We start from the raw sequence: 22,867 nt of genomic DNA on the forward strand, positions 1-22,867 counted from the left end.
GAAGTCAGTAATACTGCGAAAGGTACTCACATTAACACCAGGATATGATTATTTCGTAAAGCACCAAAGCACCGAAGATTTCCATCCCAAAGCTTCTAGAGGAATCCTCAACTACAGTTGATTGGTCCTTCAAAGCGCGCACGTCGCGCGACGCAACAGGTAAAGTCCATGCGTACCAATTTGTGACAAACCAATATAATGTCATATGTCAACCATTACACTTCAGAATTTTAATGAAAGCATTGTTTTGACATAAACGTCATCAGTTCTCACAATTAATACAACAAGCAAGTTTGTGGATGACAGTGATTTAATGTACTTTAATGTTGCTAATTCAGTCGCAGTGTGACGAACATAACTACTTAATCGAAGATGAATTTACAATGCACTGTACAACGGCAAAGATAATACTGAGATCCGATTTGTCATCTAACCTGCTGGCAAAAGTGGGTGATTTGAAACTGGAATTAGGTGAGGAAGACAATGACCACGGTTTATCCAGCCAACTATTCAATCAGATGCAGGTCGCAGCCTTGGTCGTCAATCGTCGAAACCGGCTGTGATCCCTGCTTTGCACAGTCGGTTGGAGAACTGAGGACTTCGTCCAAGAGAATGTGTTTTGTGATATTGTGATGATACTTCAAAATGTTTCTGATACAACCCAATAGACAGGTTTGAAATTTATTTAAGGGCGTTTTGTCTAGGCCCACTCATTAATCATAAAATTGTCGTAACATATATGTACTTACTTATTGCGTGAGTGAATTCACAAGGACAAGTACACCATCCTATCAAAATACACAACAGATAGGCCTGTTCCGTCTGGAACCCTCTTCAAGACATGACAGTCCGGAGGGCCATATAACATTAATGGTCGGGATTGATCTATGAGGTCTTCAATATCTTATTCGTATCTGTCAGTTGGTATGGAGAAACTGAGATTTGGGGAATTTCTTTATATAGTTTTGAATGATTACGTCCCGACGCTATACAAAGCTGTCATTTAGTTACGTTCGACTTGCGATATGTTATGTATTACTTTCCGATAGTAAATCATACTTTTTACTGATTACCGTTAAAATATAATGACGATAAATGTTTCAGATCATTTGGAATAATATTTTAATAACTATGTAGTTGACGTGACGTCATTCGTTTACTCTTAGAAAGAAGAAGAAAGAAAAAAAGAGTGTTAATTGTGCGTTTCTGAACGGTTAGTGTCGGGATCAGTGATTACGATTCCAGAAATAATTGATTGGACGAAGTTCAATTGCACACAGTCGTGTAGGGCGAATTATGACCCTGAAATTGGTCATAGATTTATGCAGGTCAATTTCGTGACAGGCTACTAAACGTTACTAGTGTGCCGCGGTGTCAAGACTGCTTTCGCGCCGCCGATGTTTTGCCTTAAACTCGCGAAAATGCAATTTACGCGAATTCTTAATTATCGCGAAAGGGTATACTATTTAATGAGCCATTGTGGAGGACGTAAGTTAGTGTAGAAAGATCATTTTCAAAATCCAATATAAATCCAGCTGATCGAAGTAGCCTAGCAACCCAAAAGCTTATACGTGGTTATCAGCAGAAACAGTGTACTATTTTTCATGCGCACTTTTACACTCTACATCGATGTGTGGATGATTTGAGGGCGCGAAATAAACATTTGATAGTATTTGATTATATAAAAATGAAAAATATAAAGAAGTTTATTCGTATATTTTGTTATTTCGTGAACAGTGATATTTTCTTATAGTGGTGTAGAGCCTTATGTATTATTAATATTGTGACAGACTGTTCACAAGTGCTCTTGTTGTAAGTCGAGTTTTGTGCCTGATTAAGAGTAGCAGGTTCTTAAAGTCTCAATGTTTAAGTGAAGAATAATAACCTTCTTAAATAACGCAGCATCAAAACCCACTATCTTTATACTATATTAAGCTAGCTTTTCCGGAATCAGGTGATACCGCGGCCGTTTAGTTGTGTGTTGTCGACAACAAATAGGTAAATACTAAGGTAAATATTCTCATGATCTGATATCGACGAGGGAAAGAAGAGACAACAACGACGACATACACGTATGCATATACAAACGGTATACATGGTGCCTTACAATGCAACAACACAACGGACGTCACGGTATAATAGGGAAGTTGAAAAATCTGGAAAGGGAAATGCATAACGTTAGTGTAGATATAGGGGGAGGGGAGTAGTGAAGTGAAACTGAAAGAGTACGGATTTGTGATTAGACGCGTATAGGGTAGTATCAACAGCATCACAGAATGGAATAATAGGAGCAGGATTCGCGTTGAATAGGACAGTAAAACAGGTAGTGAGCTATTGAACGATTCAGTGATCGGGTTGATTGCATTAGAAGCTACAACAAGCCATCGCCAACAACAACAGCTCGGATAAATATAACGTCACAAGTAGAAGTTGAAATGATAAAGTGTATGAGGATATTGAACAGGTAATTCAGTATGTACAAGGAGATAATCTCATAAACATGTGGGACTACTATGGGGTAGCAGTGGAAGGAACAAAAAGAAGAGATACGGGAAAATGTGGGATATGCACTAGGAATGAGAGATGAAAAAAATGGTTCAAATGGCTCTGAGCACTATGGGACTTAACATCTGTGGTCATCAGTCCCCTAGAACTTAGAACTACTGAAACCTAACTAACCTAAGGACATCACACACGTCCAAGCCCGAGGCAGTATTCGAAACTCCGACCGTGGTAGTCCCGCGGTTCCCGACTGAGCGCCTAGAAATGAGAGATGAGAAAGACTATTTGAGCTCTGCAATAAATTTCAGATGGGGGTGGAGTGTTGGGTGCCAAGGAGTCTGGTCGTTGAGACAGGGGAAGGTGGTTCGTGGCCTGATAGAGGCTGCGGCAATTGAGTCATAGTTATGGTGTAGACTTCAAGCCTGCGTCCGATGTAAACTGAGTGTTACAGCGTGGCCCAACTGTGCCGATAATGACAACCTGACACTGGCAGTTTAATTGCAGCTGTCCTGAGCGTACTATGCAGAATAAACCGAGATCATGTGACACAGGGAAACGTATCGGACGGTACCTGTGTTCTAGGTGCGGATGTCTTTACGCGGAAGGAAGCTGACGCGAACAGTTGTCGCATCTAAAAGTCATCGTCCGTGACTCAAGAAAGTGGTTGCAGAGTGTAGTGAGTTTTCATATCGTTACATAAAGGATCTATTGAAGAGTCAAAGTTTAACAGAGCTTTGAAAGACTTGCAATCACATAGGATACAAAGAATAGGTAACATTCCTTCGTAGCTTCTAAAATAATTGGAGGAATTGACAACCAGACGATCGTTGAAGTTAGTGTATAAAATTATGTGCCTGGGGACTTCCATCCAACTTTCGGAACAATATCATCCACATAATCCCAAAGACAGGAAGGCCAGAGGAGTGACGAACCTATTGCACAATTAGCTTAACGCTTCGTGCTGACAAAAATGATATACGAGAGTAACGTACAGAAGTATGGAAAATAAAGTAGAAGCTCTGTTAGATGAGAATCGGTTTGGCTTTCGGAAAGATAATGGTGCCAGAAAGACAGTTCTGACGTTAACTGTTCTGACCTTACGCTTCATAATGGAAGCAAGACTTAAGAAAAGTAGGAATCAAAGAATTCAGTGCCTTAGTTAAACCGATCGATAATGTAAAACACTGCAAGACGCTTGAAATTCTCATAAAAATCGAAGAGAGCTTGAAAATAACAATGCAACACCAAGGACAAAGTGCTCGGATTAAATAGTTGTACAACAGGGTTCTAGTCTTTCGTCCCTACAGTTTAGGTCTATACATCGAAGAAACAATGACATAAAAAAGCTCCAAGGGTAGGACTAAAATCAGGGTCACAGAATATCAATAATGAGATTCGCTGATGATATTGCTAACCTCAATGAAAATGAGGAAGAATTACTAGAGGTGTTGATTAGAAGGAGCAGTCTAATGAGTAAAACGTATGGAAAAACGAGGAGAGATGAAAGTTTGCAATAGCAGAAATGAGAACAGCGAGAGACGTAACATCAAAATTGGGACCCTGAAGAAGACGAAATCAAGGAATCCTGCTGTCTTGGATGTAAAATAGCACATGAAACACTAAGTGAGGATGACATAAAAAACAGACTAGTTGAAGGAAAAAATGGCATTCCTGGCTGGAAAAGTCTGCTAGTAACAAACATAGGCCTCAATCTGAGGAAGTTATTTCTAAGAATGTACGCTTTGAGCAGAGCACTGTATGGTAGTGAAACACAGACTGTGGGGGGAAACAGGAAAAAAAGTGCATTAAAACATTTGGAATGTGGTGTTACAGAAGAATGTTGAAAACCAGATTGAGTGATAGGATAAGGAATGAAGAGGTTCTCTGCAGAATCGGCGAAGAAAGGAACATGTGGAAAACACTGAGAACAAGAGGGAACCGGGCGACAGGAAATGCTTTTAAGACATCAAGGGATAACTTCCACGATATTATAGGGTGTTTAAAGCGCAAAAACTGTAAAGAAAGACATGATTTGGAATACATTCAACAAATCATTGGGGATGTAAGATAAAAGTTCTACTCTGAGATGAAGAGGTTGACACAAGAGATGAATTCGTGGTGGGTTGCATCAAACCAGTCGAAGATTAGTGACCCAGGGAAAGAGAGAAAGAGAGAGAGAGAGCGAGAGAGAACGGAGAGAGAGAGAGAGAGAGAGAGAGAGAGAGAGACTGTTGCTGGGCTCTAAGACCCTGCAATTTTAACTACTCATTAGTGGTACACTGCAAGAGACATTCACAGTCTAGGAGATTAATTGCGTATGTTGCATTGTTGACAACCATTACTGTGCATGACACAGACTGCCTCCTGTAGCAGATGTACGCACCTGTTGGAGTCGAATTCTCGTGTAGGTATGAAAGAGCAGCTGGAACCGCACGAGTCCAGGTCACATTCTTCGTCACAAGGACAGGTAGGCGGCGTCTGTGGAGATAAAATGTTCGTTAATTGGTTAGCAACGTGTTTACTTTATGCGCAGTGTATTATAATTAATAGTAACTGCGGGCAGAGTCTTACGATGGTATAAGCAAAACCGTTCGAGTAAAATACTGTTCAGGCTTTCGTGGCAACCTGTTGGCGTATTGCACGTTGGATAGTGTTTCGGGATCTTCAGCTGACGCTCACCAACGTGGGTGGGTGATATTGCCAGATGGTCAACCTCCTTTGCCGGTGACGGACTGGTTCCACAAAGTAGCAGTTTGCGAGATAATCGCGGTGTATACTTACGAGTTGCCACTAGATCCAGCATGAAATATTATAGACATTAGAAGCGTAGCCGAAATGCAAAACCGCGCTCTTCCTGTATCGCTCGAGGATTTTTCCCTTGTGCAACGTGTGATAAATCCATGAAATGGCACACTTAAATGTTGCTGCTGCTGTAAGACGGTATGGTTCAAAATGGAGAACCGAGTACCTTGGCCACTAGATGACCACTAATTCTCTGGGTCTGCCTGTTCTCAAACGTGAAGCCTACTGTACTGTAGTTGACAGAGTTGAAGAACTGGAGCAGCGAATTATACAGTCTTTCCAAGCTTTACGAGATATTTCGGGTGTATGTGAAAGAATTCCTAACTCACTACAGAGACGAGTGCAGGAATGCATACAAATGCAAGGACGACTCGTGGAGCCTTTCACGAGTACGAGTGTACAGTAAACTGTACTTAAAGGAGTATTATGTATCTTGTTAAGGTAGGGCATTGGCGAAATTTGAGCCCAATTAGACGGGACCTTAATCGAAAAGCTTTCATTTCAAACAAATTTGTACTATGTAGGGTAATATTTCGATCTGAAGTAAGTGGCTACACGTACGCAGTTACCTCGCAAAAGGCTTGCTGGCGGAACCATGATTACTGGGAAGTTTTCGCTTCCGTTATCGTGTATTTTCACTCGTATCAGCTTTTGCTATTAATTATGATCCACTTTTGATTACTCACAACTGACATTTTAATGTGGAACGAGTTAAATACTGCTATACTTATTTCTTCGAAATGTATGTTTACGTGAGTACATCCACGCTATTTATAAATTCGTAATTAACAACTTGTGCTGATTAGCGAATTCCAAATGACCACCCACTTAGTGTTTTGGTCAGCTTCTCGAACCCAATAATGCAGCGGTTCTACTTGAAATGGATTATAAAAGATCTTCGTAGGTTTTAATAGGTATGTGGTACCATACGTCTTCGTACACCTCACACAATTCCTGAAAATTATGTAGTGGTGATTCGTTGGCTCGGAGCTTTCACGTGATAGCATACTAGATGTGTTTCAGCAAGTTCAGGTCATTCAAACTTTGCTACGGAGATGTATTAACGTGAGTTCGCTATCATGCTCCTCACATTTGCAGCACTATTATGACGTGACACAGACATTTACCCTGCTGGAAGATACTGTCGTCGTCACTGATGGTAACAATCGTAAAGGGATACAAGTGGCTGGCAATTACACTCACGTAAATCACAGCTTTGATGGTATCGCAGGTCCCATGACAGTCCACATGGAAGTCCCCTACAGCATATTACTGCCACATCCCCTCCCCCGTGCACTGCGTCTCTAACGCAATCGTGTTTCGAATAGCCTTCACTTGGGTGACTACCTATCCGGACATGACCGTCTACCTGATATAACAAGAAACGTAATTCACGCGAAGAGCCGACACTTTTCCATTGATCTACGGCCCAATCTCCATGATCCAGTGCCCAGTACAAGTATACTTTTGCAGGGAGCACATTGTGCTCATGTGGGAGGGATCTAGATGGTTGTAACAATAAACTGGTAGCCAAGATCGCAAGAATTCTTGTTATTCCATGATTACCGGTTTCGGCGAAACTTGAGTCTCTCTCATCGGATCTAGCGAGGAAAAAAAAAACACTATACAAGTAGGCTTGGATTCCACTTATATAACACGTATACATATAGCTCGGTAGTCTCAGAATTATGTACAAGCCCTAATGAGGTAGTGTTACCACACACACAGAACCTGTTGTGACGCGAGCTGTGACTGTCACTGGCGCCTCTTCTGCTAGCGCCATCTCGCGACGTGGCATGTAGTGTAAGAAAACTCCTGCCAGACTTCATGTCATTCTACACCGTTACAGCCATTCATCCAGATGCTGAATCCGGCCAATCCAAGACTAGCGCTTCTACTGTGCAGAGGGGACACTATCATCTGAAAGATGATCATCAATAGGCTGTGGGTCCGATTTTGCGAACGTAGGGCGACTGTTGAAATGTTCATTGTTCGGTTTCCTAAAATCCAACAACACAGCGATACAAAAATTGTAAATGTGAGGGTAGTAAGGATTAAACAGTCTCTTGCACTGTCATCTACGCTAATTATATCTGGCAGGCTGCTTGAATTTGCGCTCGAAAGAGCCTGATTGGCTAAGTTCAGTACTAATTATCTCGGAAAAGGCGCAACATACCTATTTTTGCAACAATTCTTCCTCAGCACAGCCTACCGTGCAACATTCTTACAAGTTTTTCAGACTATTTCTGATCACGCTATATAAATCACTCCCCACTATGCCGAAGTTAAGACTGGCTGGACGGTAAAAAAGTTCTGCTTCCGGTATTGTATTTATAAATTTTGTTGTTGTTGTGGTCTTCAGTCCTGAGACTGGTTTGATGCAGCTCTCCGTGCTACCCTATCCTGTGCAAGGTTCTTCATCTCCCAGTACTTATTGAAACCTACGTCCTTCTGAATCTGTTTAGTGTATTCATCTCTTGGTCTACCTCTACGATTTTTACCTTCCACGCTGCCATCCAGTACTACATTGGTGATCCCTTGATGCCTCAGAATATGCCCTACCAACCGATCCCATCTTCTAGACAAGTTTGTGCCACAAATTTCTCTTCTCTCCAATTCTATTCAATACCTCCTCATTAGTTATGTGATCTACCCATCTAATCTTCAGCATTCTTCTGTAGCACCAAGCTTCTATTCTCTTCTTGTCTAAACTATTTATCGTCCATGTTTCACTTCCATAAATGGCTACACCCAGACAAATACTTTCAGAAACGACTTCCTGACCCTTCAGTCTATACTCGATGTTAACAAATTTCTTTTCTTCAGAAATGCTTTCCTTGCTATTGCCAGTCAACATTTTATGGCCTCTCTACTTCGACCATCAACAGTTATTTTGCTCCCCAAATAGCAATACTCATTTACTACATTAAGCATGTCATTTCCTAACCTAATTCCCGCAGCATCACCCGATTTAATTCGACTACATTCAATTATTCTCGTTTTGCTTTTGTTGATGTTCATCTTACATCCTTCTTTCAAGACACTGTGCATTCCGTTCAGCTGCTCTTCCAGATCCTTTCTATCTCTTACAGAATTACAATGACATCGGCGGACCTCAAATTTTCTATTTCTTCTCCAATGATTTTAAATCCTACTTTAAATTTTTCTTTGGTTTCCTTTACTGCTTGCTCAATATACAGATTGAATAACATCGGGGAGAGGCAACAACCCTGTCTCATTCACTTCCCAACCACTGTTTCCCTTTCATGTCCCTCGACTCTTATAACTGCCATCTGTTCTCTGTACAAATTGTAAATAGGCTTTCGCTCCCTGTATTTTACCCCTGCCACCTTCAGTATTTGAATGAGTGTATTCCAGTCAACACTGCCAAAAGCTTTCTCTAAGTCTACAAATGCTAGAAACGTACGTTTGCCTTTCCTTAATCCATTTTCTAAGATAAGTCGTAGGGTCAGTATTGCCTCACGTGTTCCAACCTTTGTACGGAATCCAAACTGATCTTCCCCGAGGTCGGCTTCTACCAGTTTTTCCATTCGTCTGTAGATAATTCGCGTTAGTATTTTGCAGCAGTGGCTTATTAAACAGATAGTTCGGTAATTTTCACACCTGTCAACAACTGCTTTCTTTGCGATTGGAATTATTATATTCTTCTTGAGGTCTGATGGTATTTCGCCTGTTTCATACATCTTGCTCACTAGATGGTAGATTTTCGTCAGGACTGGCCCTCCCAAGGGTGTCAGTAGTTCTAAGGGAATGTTGTCTACTCCACGGGACCTTGTTTCGACTCAGGTCTTTCAGTGCGCTGTCAAACTCTTCACGCAGTATCGTATCTCCCACTTCATTTTCGTCTACATCCTCTTCCATTTCCACAATATTGTCCTCAAGAACATCGCCCTTGTATAGACCCACTATATACTCCTTCCACCTTTCTGCTTTCCCTTCTTTGCTTAGAACTGAGTTTCCATCTAAGTTCTTGATATTCATACAAGTGATTCTTTTTTTCCCAGAGGTCTCTTTAATTTTCCTGTAGGCAGTATCTGCCTTACTCCTAGTGAGATAAGCCTCTACATTCTTACATTTGTCCTTTAGCCATCCCTGCTTAGCCATTTAGCACTTCCTGTCGATCTCGTTTTTGAGACGTTTGTATTCCTTTTTGGCTGCTTCATTTACTGCGTTTTTATATTTTCTCGTTTCATCAATTAAATTCAATATATCTTCTGTTACCCAAGGACTTCTACTAGCCCTCGTCTTTTTACCTACTTGATCCTCTGTTGCCTTCACTATTTCATCCCTCAAAGATACCCATTATTCTTCTACTGTATTTCATTCCCCCATTCGTGTCAATCGTTCCCTAATGCTCACCTTGAAGCCCTCTACAACCTCTGGTTCCTTCAGTTTATCCAGGTCCCATCTCCTCAAATTTCCACCTTTTTGCAGTTTTTTCAGTTTTAATCTACAGTTCATAACCAATAGATTGTGGTCAGTGTCCACATCTGCCCCTGGAAAAGTCTTACAATTTAAAACCTGGTTCCCGAATCTCTGTCTTACCATTATATAATCTATCTGAAACCTGTCAGTATCTCCAGGCTTCTTCCATGTATACAATCTTCTTTTATGATTCTTGAACCAAGTGTTAGCTATGATTAACTTATTCTCTATGCAAAATTCTACCAGACGGCTTCCTATTTCATTTCTTCCCCCCCCATCCATATTCACCTTCTACGTTTCCTTCACTCCCTTTTCCTACTATCGAATTCCACTCACCAATGTCTATTAAATTTTCGTCTCCCTTCACTATCTGAATAATTTATTTTATTTCATCAATCTGTTCGTCATCTGCAGAGCTAGGTGGCATATAAACTTGTACTACTGTGGTAGGCGTGGGCTTCGTATCTATCTTGGCCATAATAATGCGTTCACTGTGCTGTTTGTAGTACCTTACTCGCGTTCCTATTTTCCTATTCATTATTAAACCTACTTCTGCATTACCTCTATTTGATTTTGTATTTATAAGGCTGTATTCACCTGCCCAGAAGTCTTGTTCCTTCTACCACTGGACTTCACAAAGTCCCACAAAATGTAACTTTAACCTATCAATTTCCATTTTTAAATTTTCTAACCTGCCTGCCCGATTGAGGGATCTGAAATTTCACGCTTCAATCCGTAGAATGCCAGTTTTCTTTCCTCTGATAACAACGTCCTCCTTATTAGTCCCCGCCCGGAGATCTGAATGGGGGACTGTTTTACCTCCGGAATATTTTACCCAGTATCATCATTTAACCATACAGTAAAGCTGCATGCCCTCGGCAAATTTTTTTTTTATTATGCTCAAATTGAGATGGGTTGTTAATATAAGATTTCGTGAATGAATAAATACACACTGTGACGTTTTAGGTGACATTCGGAATGTCTAAATGAGTGGAGCGTAGTACGAACGTATGTGATCGCCAGATGTGGTTTTGAGCACTAGATACTTTTTGCCTACATGAAGAGAGTTACCCTAAAATATTACGCCTTAGTAGCTTACTGAAAGAACGTATCCAGAACCCATCAGCTTCTCAATATTGTCGATGAATGACATTCTGGTAAAACACCCTAAAACGCATTTATTTCATTGGAACACAACCTTAACGTAAACCCTGAGTGATGATATATTTGTTACTTATCTCATACAACAGCTAAAATGTGCTTTTGTGTTCATGAACGTTTTCTGTCTTCAGACACTTTGCAATGACCAAGAAGCTCGACACCACTTGTGTTACACTGAAATATGATAGTTTAATGCGTACAGCTTATGGTGTTTTTCCAGAATGTCTTACATTAAATTCATTAACGCCATCAGTGACTGCTATCATAAAGCTTTCCCAATTTCTGTCCCAAAATTGGCAATTATTTTTACAGCAAAAGCAGCTGAATACAAAAATTATAGAAGATTTGTTACATCGGCCAGTTAGTTTAAGTTTCCATCGTTATGCACAGCCAGTGACTAAAATTTTCTACTCTATTTTTTGGGACAGCAGCTGTTGCATCGGCGACTGGAAAAGGAGAGTCAACGAGGAAGGACTCGACAAGGGACAGCAGTGATGGCAGTTTGGGCAGTACTGATTGAACTGCAAGTTTTCATGGCCAGCAGTGGGGCAGCAGGTGTGGATTCTGGGTCTGATGTAGCAGCTAGTAGCAACTTGTTATCAGTGCTCAGACACTGGTTTCTGATACAATTGGTCTGATGATGCCCAGCAACTTGACTTCAGTGAGGACCGTGCTGACTGTACACAAACGAATTCTAGCCATGTTGTGTGCTGTTGAACGGTAGCGCCAGTGGTGCTTGACGAAAACATGGGTTCCGCTACAGCCTGTGGTCTGGCTGCGTTCCAGCTTTAAGCTATGATAACAGCTCAGGTGAATAGTGTTCACCTCTTTGCCTTTGTCTTAACGGCAGTGCCACCGCAATGTCAAGTTGTGCTTGCTTGAAATTCAATTCAGTTGTGGAAGGATCTATGTTAATTTAGAACTTGGGGGCGTTTTCTTATATTACTGTTATAGTATATTTATATGATTAATTTTTATTATATTTAGTCTGTCGAACAAGGTTTTTTGCATTTGGCGAACAGGTCTGTCGTTTCATTATTCCAGCGTCATGTGGGCTTTTCGCTGTTGTTTAAATCGACAATTTTTTGTTAGTTTTAGTTCTGATTGGCAGTAGCAGCCTTAACTTTCTGATATCTTCTGTCATCTCTCACAATTTTATTTAGGAAGTAGTGTCCTGAGCTTGTTTCCAGCTAACTAGTTTTATTGTTGTTCTTTTGCAGCTGGTATAGTTAGCTATAGGCTAGGTATAGTTCATTTAGACTGTGTTCTCCTTCTATCGTTTAAGCAATATTTATATAAATTATCAAGATTTTTGTCGTTTTTACTTTTAAATCAAGATATATTGTTTATGTTCGTTTGTCGGAGTTAATCACAAGTAATATTTGCTCTTTTTGTAATTTAAGCTGACGCCCTCTGATTAATTGGGTGTTGTTGCAAATAAATAATATTGTAGTTGACAAGTATTTACGCCCGCAGAACCACTAGCCACTTACCACTCCCAAAGATTCTTGTGAGAAAAAGTTACTCAGAGGTGAAAAGATGGAGGACATTCGAAAGACTAATGACTTAATAAAGAATGTGTTCTGCATCTGTATGGTGACGAATGTTGTATACCTATCTTACACTATTCTACCATATGACATGTTCCGTCGAATGACGTTTTTCTTTGAAGAATGTACTGAAGATGTCTTAATAAAAATTAATCGTGAGCAATACTATAACAATCTGGTACGTTATATTATGTTAATCTGATGTACGCTAATTAGCTCGTAGTATAATTTGTCGTAGATGCATTCAGTGAAACTGAAATTTTCTTCTAGGAACAAAATTAGTGGTCTGTTATCTGGAGCCTTCTAAATCTTCATCTATGCTCCACAGATCGCCTTATGGTTTGTGGCGGAGGATATTTTAAGTCCCACTATCACTCACTTTCCTGTTACAGTCATGAATCGTCCGTAGGAAAAAAGACTGTTGATAAGCCTCCATGTGAGCTCGACTCTTCTGAATTTTGCCTTCATGGTCTTTTCCCGGAGTATACCTCCGTGAGCGGTTGAATCCCAAAAATATTTACCTTCGTGGTATTTTCACAGATATAAACAGGAGGTAACAATATATATGGCTTGACCTTCCTTGGAACATGCGCTGTCGAAATTTAAAGAGTTAACCACACCTTGATACAAAATGACTCTCTCGTAGTGTCCGTCACTGGAACTGTCACAGCATCTTGGTGACACTTTCGCGTTTGCTAAATGAACTTGTAACGAAATATGCTGCTCTTATTTGGATCGTCTCTATTTCCTCTATTCTGTTTCCCTATTCTAACTGGTATGGGTGCCAGACTGACAAAGTATTGATAGAATTCAATTTTTGTAAGATACGTCCTCTGCATGCGTCTTTCAATGAATCTGTCTGGAATCTTTCTTACCTGCAATTAATTTTACTTGATCATCTCACATTAAAGCCTTCCGTATGCGTAATTGTGTATATTTTATGGATGTAACTGATTCCAGTACGCCTCTGCAATTGTGTAACGCTGCAATAACCGGTCATTCTGTCTACTTACTCGCAATGCGTTACATTTGTTTGTGCTGAGGATCAACTACCAGTCCGTGAACCAAGCACTGATCCTCTGCAAATCTTCCTGCATTTCACTACAATTTTGTGATTTCTTCGTATACAACAGAATCATCCGCGAGAAGTCTCATAGAACTTTCAACATTATCCAAGAGGTCATATATATATGAGCCAAAGTGAGCTAAGGAAATTGGTACACCTGTCTAATATCGTGTAGAGCCCCCGCGAGCACGCAGAAGTGCCGCAACACTACGTGGCATGGACTCGACTAACGTCAGAAGTAGTGCTGGAGGGAACTGACACCATGAATCCTGTGGGGCTGTCCATAAATCTGTAAATGTAAGAGGGGATAGGAATCTCTTCGGAACAGCTCGTTGCAAGGCATCACAGATATGCACAATAATGTTCATGTCTGGGTAGTTTAGTGACCAGTGGAAGTGTTTAAACTAAGAAGAGTGTTCCTGGAGCCACTCTGTAGCAATTCTGGACGTGTGAGTTGTCGTATTGTCCTGCTGGAAGTTAGTCGGAATGCACAATAGACATGCATGGATGCAGGTGATCAGACAGGATCCTTACGTACTTGCCACCTGTCAGAGTCGTATCTAGACGTATCAAGAGTTCCACATCACTACAACTGAACACGCCCCATACCATTACAGAGCCTCCAGCTGCTTCAACAGTCCGCTGCTAACATCCAGGGTCCACTGGTTCATGAAGTTGTCTCCATACCCGTATATGTCCATCAGCTCGATACAATTTGGAACGAAACTCATCTATCCAGACAACACGTTTCCAGTTATCAACAGTCCAATGTCGGTGTTGACGGGCCCAGGCGAGTCGTAAAGCTTTGTGTCGTGTAGTCATCAAGGATACACGTGTGGGCCTTCGTCTCCGAAAGTACATTAAGATGATGTTGCGTTGAATGGTTCGCACGCTGACACTTGTTGGCGGTGCAGTATGAAATCGGCATCAATTTGCGGAAGGGTTGCACTTCTGTCACGATGAACGATTCTCTTCGGCCGTTGTTGATCCCACTGTTGCAGGATATTTTTTCGGCCGCAGTGATGTCGGAGATTTGATGTTTTACCGTATTCCTGATATTCACGGTAGATTCGTGAAGGGGTCGTACCGGGAAATCCCCTCATCATCGCCAACTCGGAGATGTTGTATCCCATCTCTCGTGCGCCGACTATAAGGCCACCGTCAAACCGACTTAAACCTTGATAACCTGCTATTGTAGCAGCAGTAACTGGTTAACAACAGTGCCAGACACTTGTTGTCTTACACAGGCGTTGCCTACCGCAGCGCCATATTCTGTCTGTTTACATTCCTCTGTATTGCAATATGCTTGCCTATACCAGTTTCTTTCGCTCAAAAATGGTTCAAATGGCTCTGAGCACTATGGGACTTAACTTCTGAGGTCATCAGTGCCCTAGAACTTAGAACTACTTAAACCCAATTAATCTAAGGACATCACACACATCCATGCCCGGGGAGGATTCGAACCTGCGACCGTAGCGGTCACGCGGTTCCAGACTGTAGCGCCTAGAACCGCTCGGCCACTCCGGTCGGCGTTTTCTTTGGCACCCTCGCGGTGCTACCGAAACTACTTTTACCTCTGATCCATTCACAAAGCTGGTCTTCGACAAAATCAGTCTGAAATATTTTGAGAGTAAAGTAATTGTGTTTTGTCTGATTGCAGATAGAAAGACCAATTGTAAAGAGGTGTATATTATTTAGAAATCAGGCCCTGTGAAGGACGTTTGTAGGGTAACGTCGGATCCTATTTTGTCACGCAAACGTTACTTACGGGTAAGTACGGAGAGAATTACACCTGTTTCTTGTGTTTCCTATTGAGTGTATAGAAACGTCAAAGCTTTGGCTAGTTCAACCCACAGGCAACGTCTTAAAGTCAGGGTCAAGGTCGGCAGACAATAAGTTGAGTAGTTCTGCCATCGGACTGTGGAAATTAAGTGTATACACAGCCACTTGGTAAGCGCGCGGCAGCGAAAACATTCATTTCATTAACTCTCACTCTTTGGCTTATGTAGTCGAGTGTTTGACATTAAGTGAAAAATAATCTCATTATCAACAATGACTATGAATATATAGTCTTAATTCCCTAGACAGTTTGTGGATAGTTTATATTGCTCTAATTTACAGTAAGCTATTCTCTGTTGGCAGTCACATCTGCCCATGCAAGACAAGCAGTCTTTCAATCTGTAGACAATTTCTACAACGATATTGTGTCGTGTCAGGTTCGAAAGAGGAAGACAGGGTTTAAGAACCTATTGACGGTGAGCTCATTATAGGTGGAACACAAGCTCTGGGAGGTGTGAATAGTAAGGATGTTCGTCCTCTCAGACGCTAATGTCGAAAGGAAATTCACGTAAGTGGTTTTGTGAAACTACAGAAACCTTAAAGCTGGATGGTTCGACTGGTGTTTGAACTGCTCTCATATCAAATGTGAGTCCAATGTTTCATCGCTCCGACACAGCATTTGGTCGATCAGGTATCGTCAATGGAGGATGTAACACCAGGCCGCACTGCAGTTGGGATGCAGCTATTTCCAAGCATTGTGAATAATGCAGATATCCGACTCTTCTGTCATCTACAAGATCCCAGTGAAAATGTTTTCCCGTTACCCTCCCCCGAAATGTCAGTTCTGTACCAATGTGGCGACTGTTTGTACGACGGCCATTAAAAGTGCAGCATCATGAATTTCAAATAGGCATGAAGTGTAACGCGTGCCTGGGCGTACAAATGATTAGTATTTCAGCTAATACGAGGAGTATCGAGAAAGTAAGTTCCGAAATGGCATGAGTAGTCCGATAGGAGTAGAGAGGAGATACGTGGGAATAGTGTAGTACACTTTCCGTCTTGCGACAGCAGTGGCTACAGCATAGTGTTAGGGTAAAATTGCTCCTCTGGTATTATTTCCCGCAAACTGCGAAGTTCCTACAGTTAGCCAATTTTTGCTCTCTTAGAAGCAGTCTGCAGCAGAGATCCATTGCCAGTTTTGCGAAGTGTATGGGCATATCATTATGTGCAACAATACTGTTAGACGACGTTGCAGACAATTCGCTAAATGACGATTCATTATTCATGACGAAGACCGCATCCCTGGTGGCACCATGAATGATGGAAAGTGTGCGGCAAACAAGTTTGCACAGTCGACGCTTCATAGCAGAATTTCAGAACTCTCTTGTCAGTTCCCCCAGACATCTCGCTTGCTGTGAGACGAAACTGTCTCATCGTATGTTGGTTTTCATAAAGTCTGTGCAAGACTTTGTCGAGTTGTGACAAACCGATTGCTGCTGCCACAGATAGGAGCTTGGTGTACTGAATTTCACACCCTATGTTCCACCAAATCAACTCCTATTCTACACAGGAAGTTTCACAGTCCCTATTACAGGCTTTTAGCTGTTGTAGAGCGGACTTAGTACTTAAAGTTTTGATAAGGAACCTATGTCCAGAACTGTACCGTTTGGATGTAAAATATGATTTAATATCGGATTAGTTTCTATACTCCCACTTCAAGATATACGCACATGATGATCTCTGATCTGTGTGATATACAGGAGCTTATGGTATGGATTCTGTTCCGAGTACTCATCGTCGAGTTCTCTTCTAGGTGATGAAGAACGTACTTTACAAGCCGAGAGAGCGGCATGTCCGTGGAGCACCATAGTCGAACCTTGTGGTAGCAAACATAACAGTTTCTCACAGCACTCATCGTCGAGTTCTCTTCCAGTTGATGAAGAACGTACTTTACAAGCCGAGAGAGCGGCATGTCCGTGGAGCACCATAGTCGAACCTTGTAGTAGCAAACATAACAGTTTCTCACAGCCGTTGTTTAGGATAATGAAAATGGAATGTGATACCGTAATTACAAATGGGACTGACGAAAGAGTACTATTCTCGGTTTGTGTGCATTTCAGCGTGATCCTATCTTCAAAGTTATTTTACATCCAAACGGTACGTTACTGGACATGGAGTCTTTATCAAAACTTTATCTACCTGGTCCTCGTTACAGTCACTAGAAACCTGCGATAGGAATACGCAAAATAAGTACAAATACATTATTTACTATCCTTCCCAATGTTGCAACTTTAATGGCCAGGAAGGTAGATGAGCACTATATGAAAGAAGTACAGAGCGTGAAACTCAGCTTCGGCAAAAACGTACTCATCACTCATCACGAATTAGGACATTCACCGATTTCGACACCTTTATCTGATGAATAAATTACAACCAGTGGTATTACATACTCTCTGCAAGGAATATATAAGTAGTGTCGGATTTAACTCATGACATTTGTCGAAAGTCTGGTGACGTAGAACCGCCACGCCGAGCCTTACTAGCCTCGTACTGGTGATGAAAATTTCTTCCATTACATTGAATCTCATAGACTACAAGTACATGTAATTTGTCCACAATGAGAAGACTTCTTCCTCTTGTGGTGCCGGAAGTAGGAGAAAATCGGCACCAATAGGATGATGTCTACATCTTCTCGTGCATAAACATCCGTACCCCGCAAACCACATATTAAGGTTTCTTAATGTTTCTGTTCCATTTGTATAGAGTACGGGTAGAATGAATGGTTAAAAACATTTGCGCACACTATGGCCGGTCCACTAAATGGCTAGATTCCTCATTTGTGGTTTTTGAAACTAAGCATTCAGGCTTTCGCCAGTAGCTGTTTCCTGTGTTAGAGGATCTGCCAGTTCGGTATATTCAGCATTTCCTGACGCTCTCCCTACAGTCGAACAAACTTGGGACTTCGTTTATATATTAATTCCGCCTCAGTTGTTACTATAATTTTTATATCTACGCTTATGTTTCGGGCTGCGAGGTTTCTTACCGGTAATTTCTATCAGCATAGAAGTATTAAAGGAGGTGCTTCGTGAACTCAAACGGGAATCCCTACAGGGAAGACAACCTTCTTTTCACGGAACACTTTTGAGAAACATTTAGAGAACCGGCATTTGAAACTGACTGCAGAACGAGTCTACTAACTGCAACATGCATTACGCCTATGGATGAACAAGGCAAGAGAAATTAGGGCTCGTACAGAGGCATATAGATAGTCGTTTTTCCTTTGCCCTATTTGTTTGTGGAACACTAACGGAAAAGACTAGTTGTGGTACAAGTTACGCTGGCCACGCACCACAGAACCATAAGGTGGCTTGCGTAGATGTATATGTACCATGTAGATAACAACAAAATGTATTTGTTTTCTGTAGTTCAATGTTTATTTTATTTTTAACCAAACATATTTTGGCATTGTAATTATGTAATAGGCGTATTTAAACTGTTTTAGCATGTAATTATCTGAACTGTTTCTTATTTAAATTGTTTTGTTAATTAAATTGCATTGTGTATTATTGAGAAAGAGCGGGAAACCACGCATAGATACATTTTGAGAAAGAGCGGGAAACAGCGCGCAGTAATACATCTGTAATGGTAGCAGGGATTGTCTGCACCAAAAACCATTGTTGGCGGCGAGACCGCACTTTTGTAGCATTGAGCGTTGGAAGCGAGCAGTTGCGAGTAAGATGTGAGACGAGGCAGTCGTAGCTAGCGAGACATGAGAGGAGGTCGCTGTAAGCGAGGTATGAATTAACACTTTGAAAGAAGCGGTGTGCTCGCCAGCCACTCGCTATATGTAGCGCAATGCTAGTTTTTAAGAATTTTTGTAAAGAACTATGCCCCTTGTAATTGTTTGTCAAGATCGTTCTCAGAATATAGTTATGTAATTTTGATGGAAAATTAGGTCTGTAGCGCAACGCTACTTTTTAAGAATTTTTGTAAAGAACTATACCCCTTGTAATTGTTTGTCAAGATCGTTCTCAGAATATAGTTAACTTCTACCAGATTAAATGCATTAAGAATTTTCTATCCCAAAATCATTCACGTAAATGCTTTACGGAATTTATTGTTATCTTAAAAGAAAAGTCTAAACTGAGCTTCAGCTTTTATCAAATCTAAATTAACTTCAACTTAAAGAATTCCAGTCACAAAGTATTATGAAACTCCACCAGCAGCTTATAATTATGTTAAAGGGAAGTAAGTATATTCATTCCACAGTTTGCTGTAGCAGTCAGATGGCGATCCAGTATAAATAATTAAAGGTAAGAATCAGTCTTAATAATTTCAGGTAACGACTGAGGGCCACGGCGACAACACATTTTATGTTTCGTCGTAATAATCAGCAGGTAGTCTTGACAGAGCAGCAGTTAAAAGATTTTAAGAGACGCAGCGTTCAGTCAGCAAGCAAACGTTCATCCAATATTAGACGGGAAGGTTTCAGCATATTCATAACATTAATCATCAGTGGTCTATAAAATAAAGAAAATTGTTCTAACTATAAGGTTTTGGTCAGGAGATATGTGGTGTTCCCTGGCAGCGCATTTAAATTATCCAGCTATTTGCACTTATGAGGAAGTAATGTATCACTTAATTTAACTTCTGTACTCTTTTTTGCGTGTACATTGTTTCCTCTGTTGGGACTAAGCAAATGCTGTATAGGTGACCAGTTAATAATATGTCCCACTTGTGCATTACACTATACACAGCTTTTTCAGCTTCAGAACGTATATGACCTTACTAACTTCCTACAGGGTTAACTAAGAGACAACGGAAACTGTTGAGGTTGAGAGTGGAGTGGGATGATGGGATGGTGATTGAGGGCCTGTGGCCGTTATGGCAATGGGTCTACTATGTATGTATGTATGTGCGTGTGTGTGTGTGTGTGTGTGTGTGTGTGTGTGTGTGTGTGTGTGGTATTGTTCAACTTCAATATTTATCTATTTATTCTTTTTGTCTTTCTATTTTTTTCTTTTAGTTAAAAATTTTTTTTATTTTTTTTAAATTTTTAATGGTGAACTGCTATTGTTATTTTGAGCATTGAACAGATTTTGATATTTTGTGGTCACCTTCTGAAATACTCTTCTGGAGAATGTGTTTCGTTTCATTTTGTTACTGAATGATAAGTTTGTCATGCATAATTTTATCCGAGTGTGGCGGTGCTTTACTTTTATTGAATGTTCTGCGGATGTGAATTCACTCGTCAGTGCACTTATTTGTTGTTTATATCTGACACTGAAATTTCTTGCAATCATCTTAATATATTTAGTGTTTCAGATACTATTTTTAATTCATATGTTCCTATGATTTTGTATTTATCATTCTCTTCAGTCATAGTTTTTTTAAATTTGTTTTGGATTGTGCTATTTGCCTTGAAGGACATAGTAATTCTGTTTTTCAGTACGTTACTGTTCTCATGTGTTGTGTAGTTGTGGTATATTATGGTGTACCATTTTCTGTTTGTGTTGTGAGTGTGCATATATTTATTGCTGGATGGAATGATTGGTTTGTAAGCAATCTCCTTTGCAGGCGGCCTGCATTTTCAGAGAATCCTGTCAATAAACTGACGCCTGCTATCTATTTTATCGTTGAACCTATGAGATCACACCACCTGTTAACTCTGCAAGTTGTTACAGCCAAGTATTAGTGTGATACGACTCGTTAAAGTTATGACCCACTGATATTGTGGTTACAAGATACTATGCTTTCCAGGGTTCCGTACCACGATCAGCAAAAACAGAATCCCTATACGATCACTTTGTTGTCTGTGTCTGTCTTCCTGTCTGTTTTCTCAAGAACAGGTAGAGCTCTCAAGTAGAAATTTTTGTTAGATTCTACGAATTGTGTCCTTTGATGGTGTAAAAAATTTAAGCTTTAGAGTAAAAGAAAGTAAAAGATACAGTGAGTTTTTGTTACTACAAAACTCACTCATCAAAACCTATCGGATACTTCCCATTGACCTAGAATCATGAAACTTGAAAGAAGCAAGATTTTACAGTTAAAAGAAAGAAAAAAATCAAAAAATATTAATTTATAATTAGATCGCATAAAAATATTTTTTTAGCCGTTACAAACATACATTAGATTCGCAATCACTCAAAAATCTCCGAAACTACTGAAGGGATTTTGATCTGGTTTTCAGTAATTGGCAGTGTGAATCAACAGGAGGTTTGTGTATATATCTTACAATTATTTCGTAATTGGGTGAGCTATGTGAAGTGAAATCCCCTGCCATTGAGAAAACGATGCCTTTTCCATCTAGCAGGGTAAGACCCCCACAAACTACCGCACCACGCTGGTACTAATATCGTATGTCTTTCATGAACTGGCTCATTCTACATACAAACATTCGCTGAGAGGCTATGCTTGCAATGCTTACAGCATCTGTATTGTTTCCAGGCAATGTAATACTGGTAACTGATGCAAGATTGCACTTATATAGTCAGGGATGAGGTTCCGAGATATCGTAAAATACAGGTTGAAGATTCCATAGAATAATACGGCATTTGTGTAACAGCAATAGCCTAATGGCCAGCTGTAACGTTTTCTTCTCTAGATAATTCTATCAATTTTACCAGTAATCACATAAAAATGGTTCAAATGGCTCTGAGCGCTATGGGACGTAACGTCTGAGGTCAGAACTTAGAACTACTTAAACCTAACTAACTTAAGGACATCACACACATCCATGCCCGAGGCAGGATTCGAACCTGTGGCCGTAGCGGTCGCGCGGTTCCAGACTGTAGCGCCTAGACCGCTCGGCCATCCCGGCCGGTAATCACATCAGGGATGCAAGCAAACGAAGTCAACGCACCTGCAATTGCCAGGTAGTATAGCACGTTAATATAACTCCACTCTCACTGCAATAGCAACCACATGAACAATTTCCTTATTGTGGAAAAACTGTACTCAGCATTGCATTTACAATAGCATGCACTAGTAATATCCTTAGTAACAAACCAAAAGGAATGGTTCACTAGGCATTCTGGGCAGAAAAGTGCTGACTTTAGCAACAGCACATTCTTAATTGTGGTGGCATATTACAGCTGACAAAATTATGCTAGTTATATCTCGCTGACAATGTTATCAGCACTTCCTTACCGCCAATGTCATTTCAGTCAAGTGATGGAAGTTCAGCTCCTCACCCATCAAGTATTTGTCTTAGATGTTGAGTGTATGCGCATCATCATCTGCTGGCGAGCATGAAGTGCCATCATTAGCAGTGATCAACTGGCAGATAAAGGAGAAGACTTTTGGTACATACTTTTCCCCTTCATATTTAATTATTATAACTACTATTATTATTATTATATCAAGTGTGTATGCTCGTTATACTTAGTCTTCTTTTTGCTATTAGTGTTACAGACAAGAGCATGTCACATCAACAGCTATGGTCCACATGATGCCTATCTGATGTGGTTTTGCTAGCCTATGCTGTAGCATAAGCACAGCAGTTTTAATGTCCACATGATCTAGCGCTGAACTACGACACTCACATGTTCTCACTGTCACT

At 40.6% G+C, this 22,867-nt stretch overlaps 1 protein-coding gene across 1 annotated transcript in view; it reads right to left on the reverse strand.

Annotated features, from left to right (window-relative positions):
• The window catches only part of LOC126273072 (uncharacterized), a 102,342-nt gene that overhangs the window by 56,654 nt on the left and 22,821 nt on the right, over window positions 1-22,867 (reverse strand). The window contains exon 3 of the mRNA XM_049976483.1: window positions 4,886-4,980. Coding sequence (XP_049832440.1) covers window positions 4,886-4,980 — 95 coding nt within the window. The remainder of the gene's footprint in view (window positions 1-4,885; window positions 4,981-22,867) is intronic.

The sequence above is a fragment of the Schistocerca gregaria genome, chromosome 5 (assembly GCF_023897955.1).
Source record: "Schistocerca gregaria isolate iqSchGreg1 chromosome 5, iqSchGreg1.2, whole genome shotgun sequence".
NCBI classification, from domain to species: domain Eukaryota; kingdom Metazoa; phylum Arthropoda; class Insecta; order Orthoptera; family Acrididae; genus Schistocerca; species Schistocerca gregaria.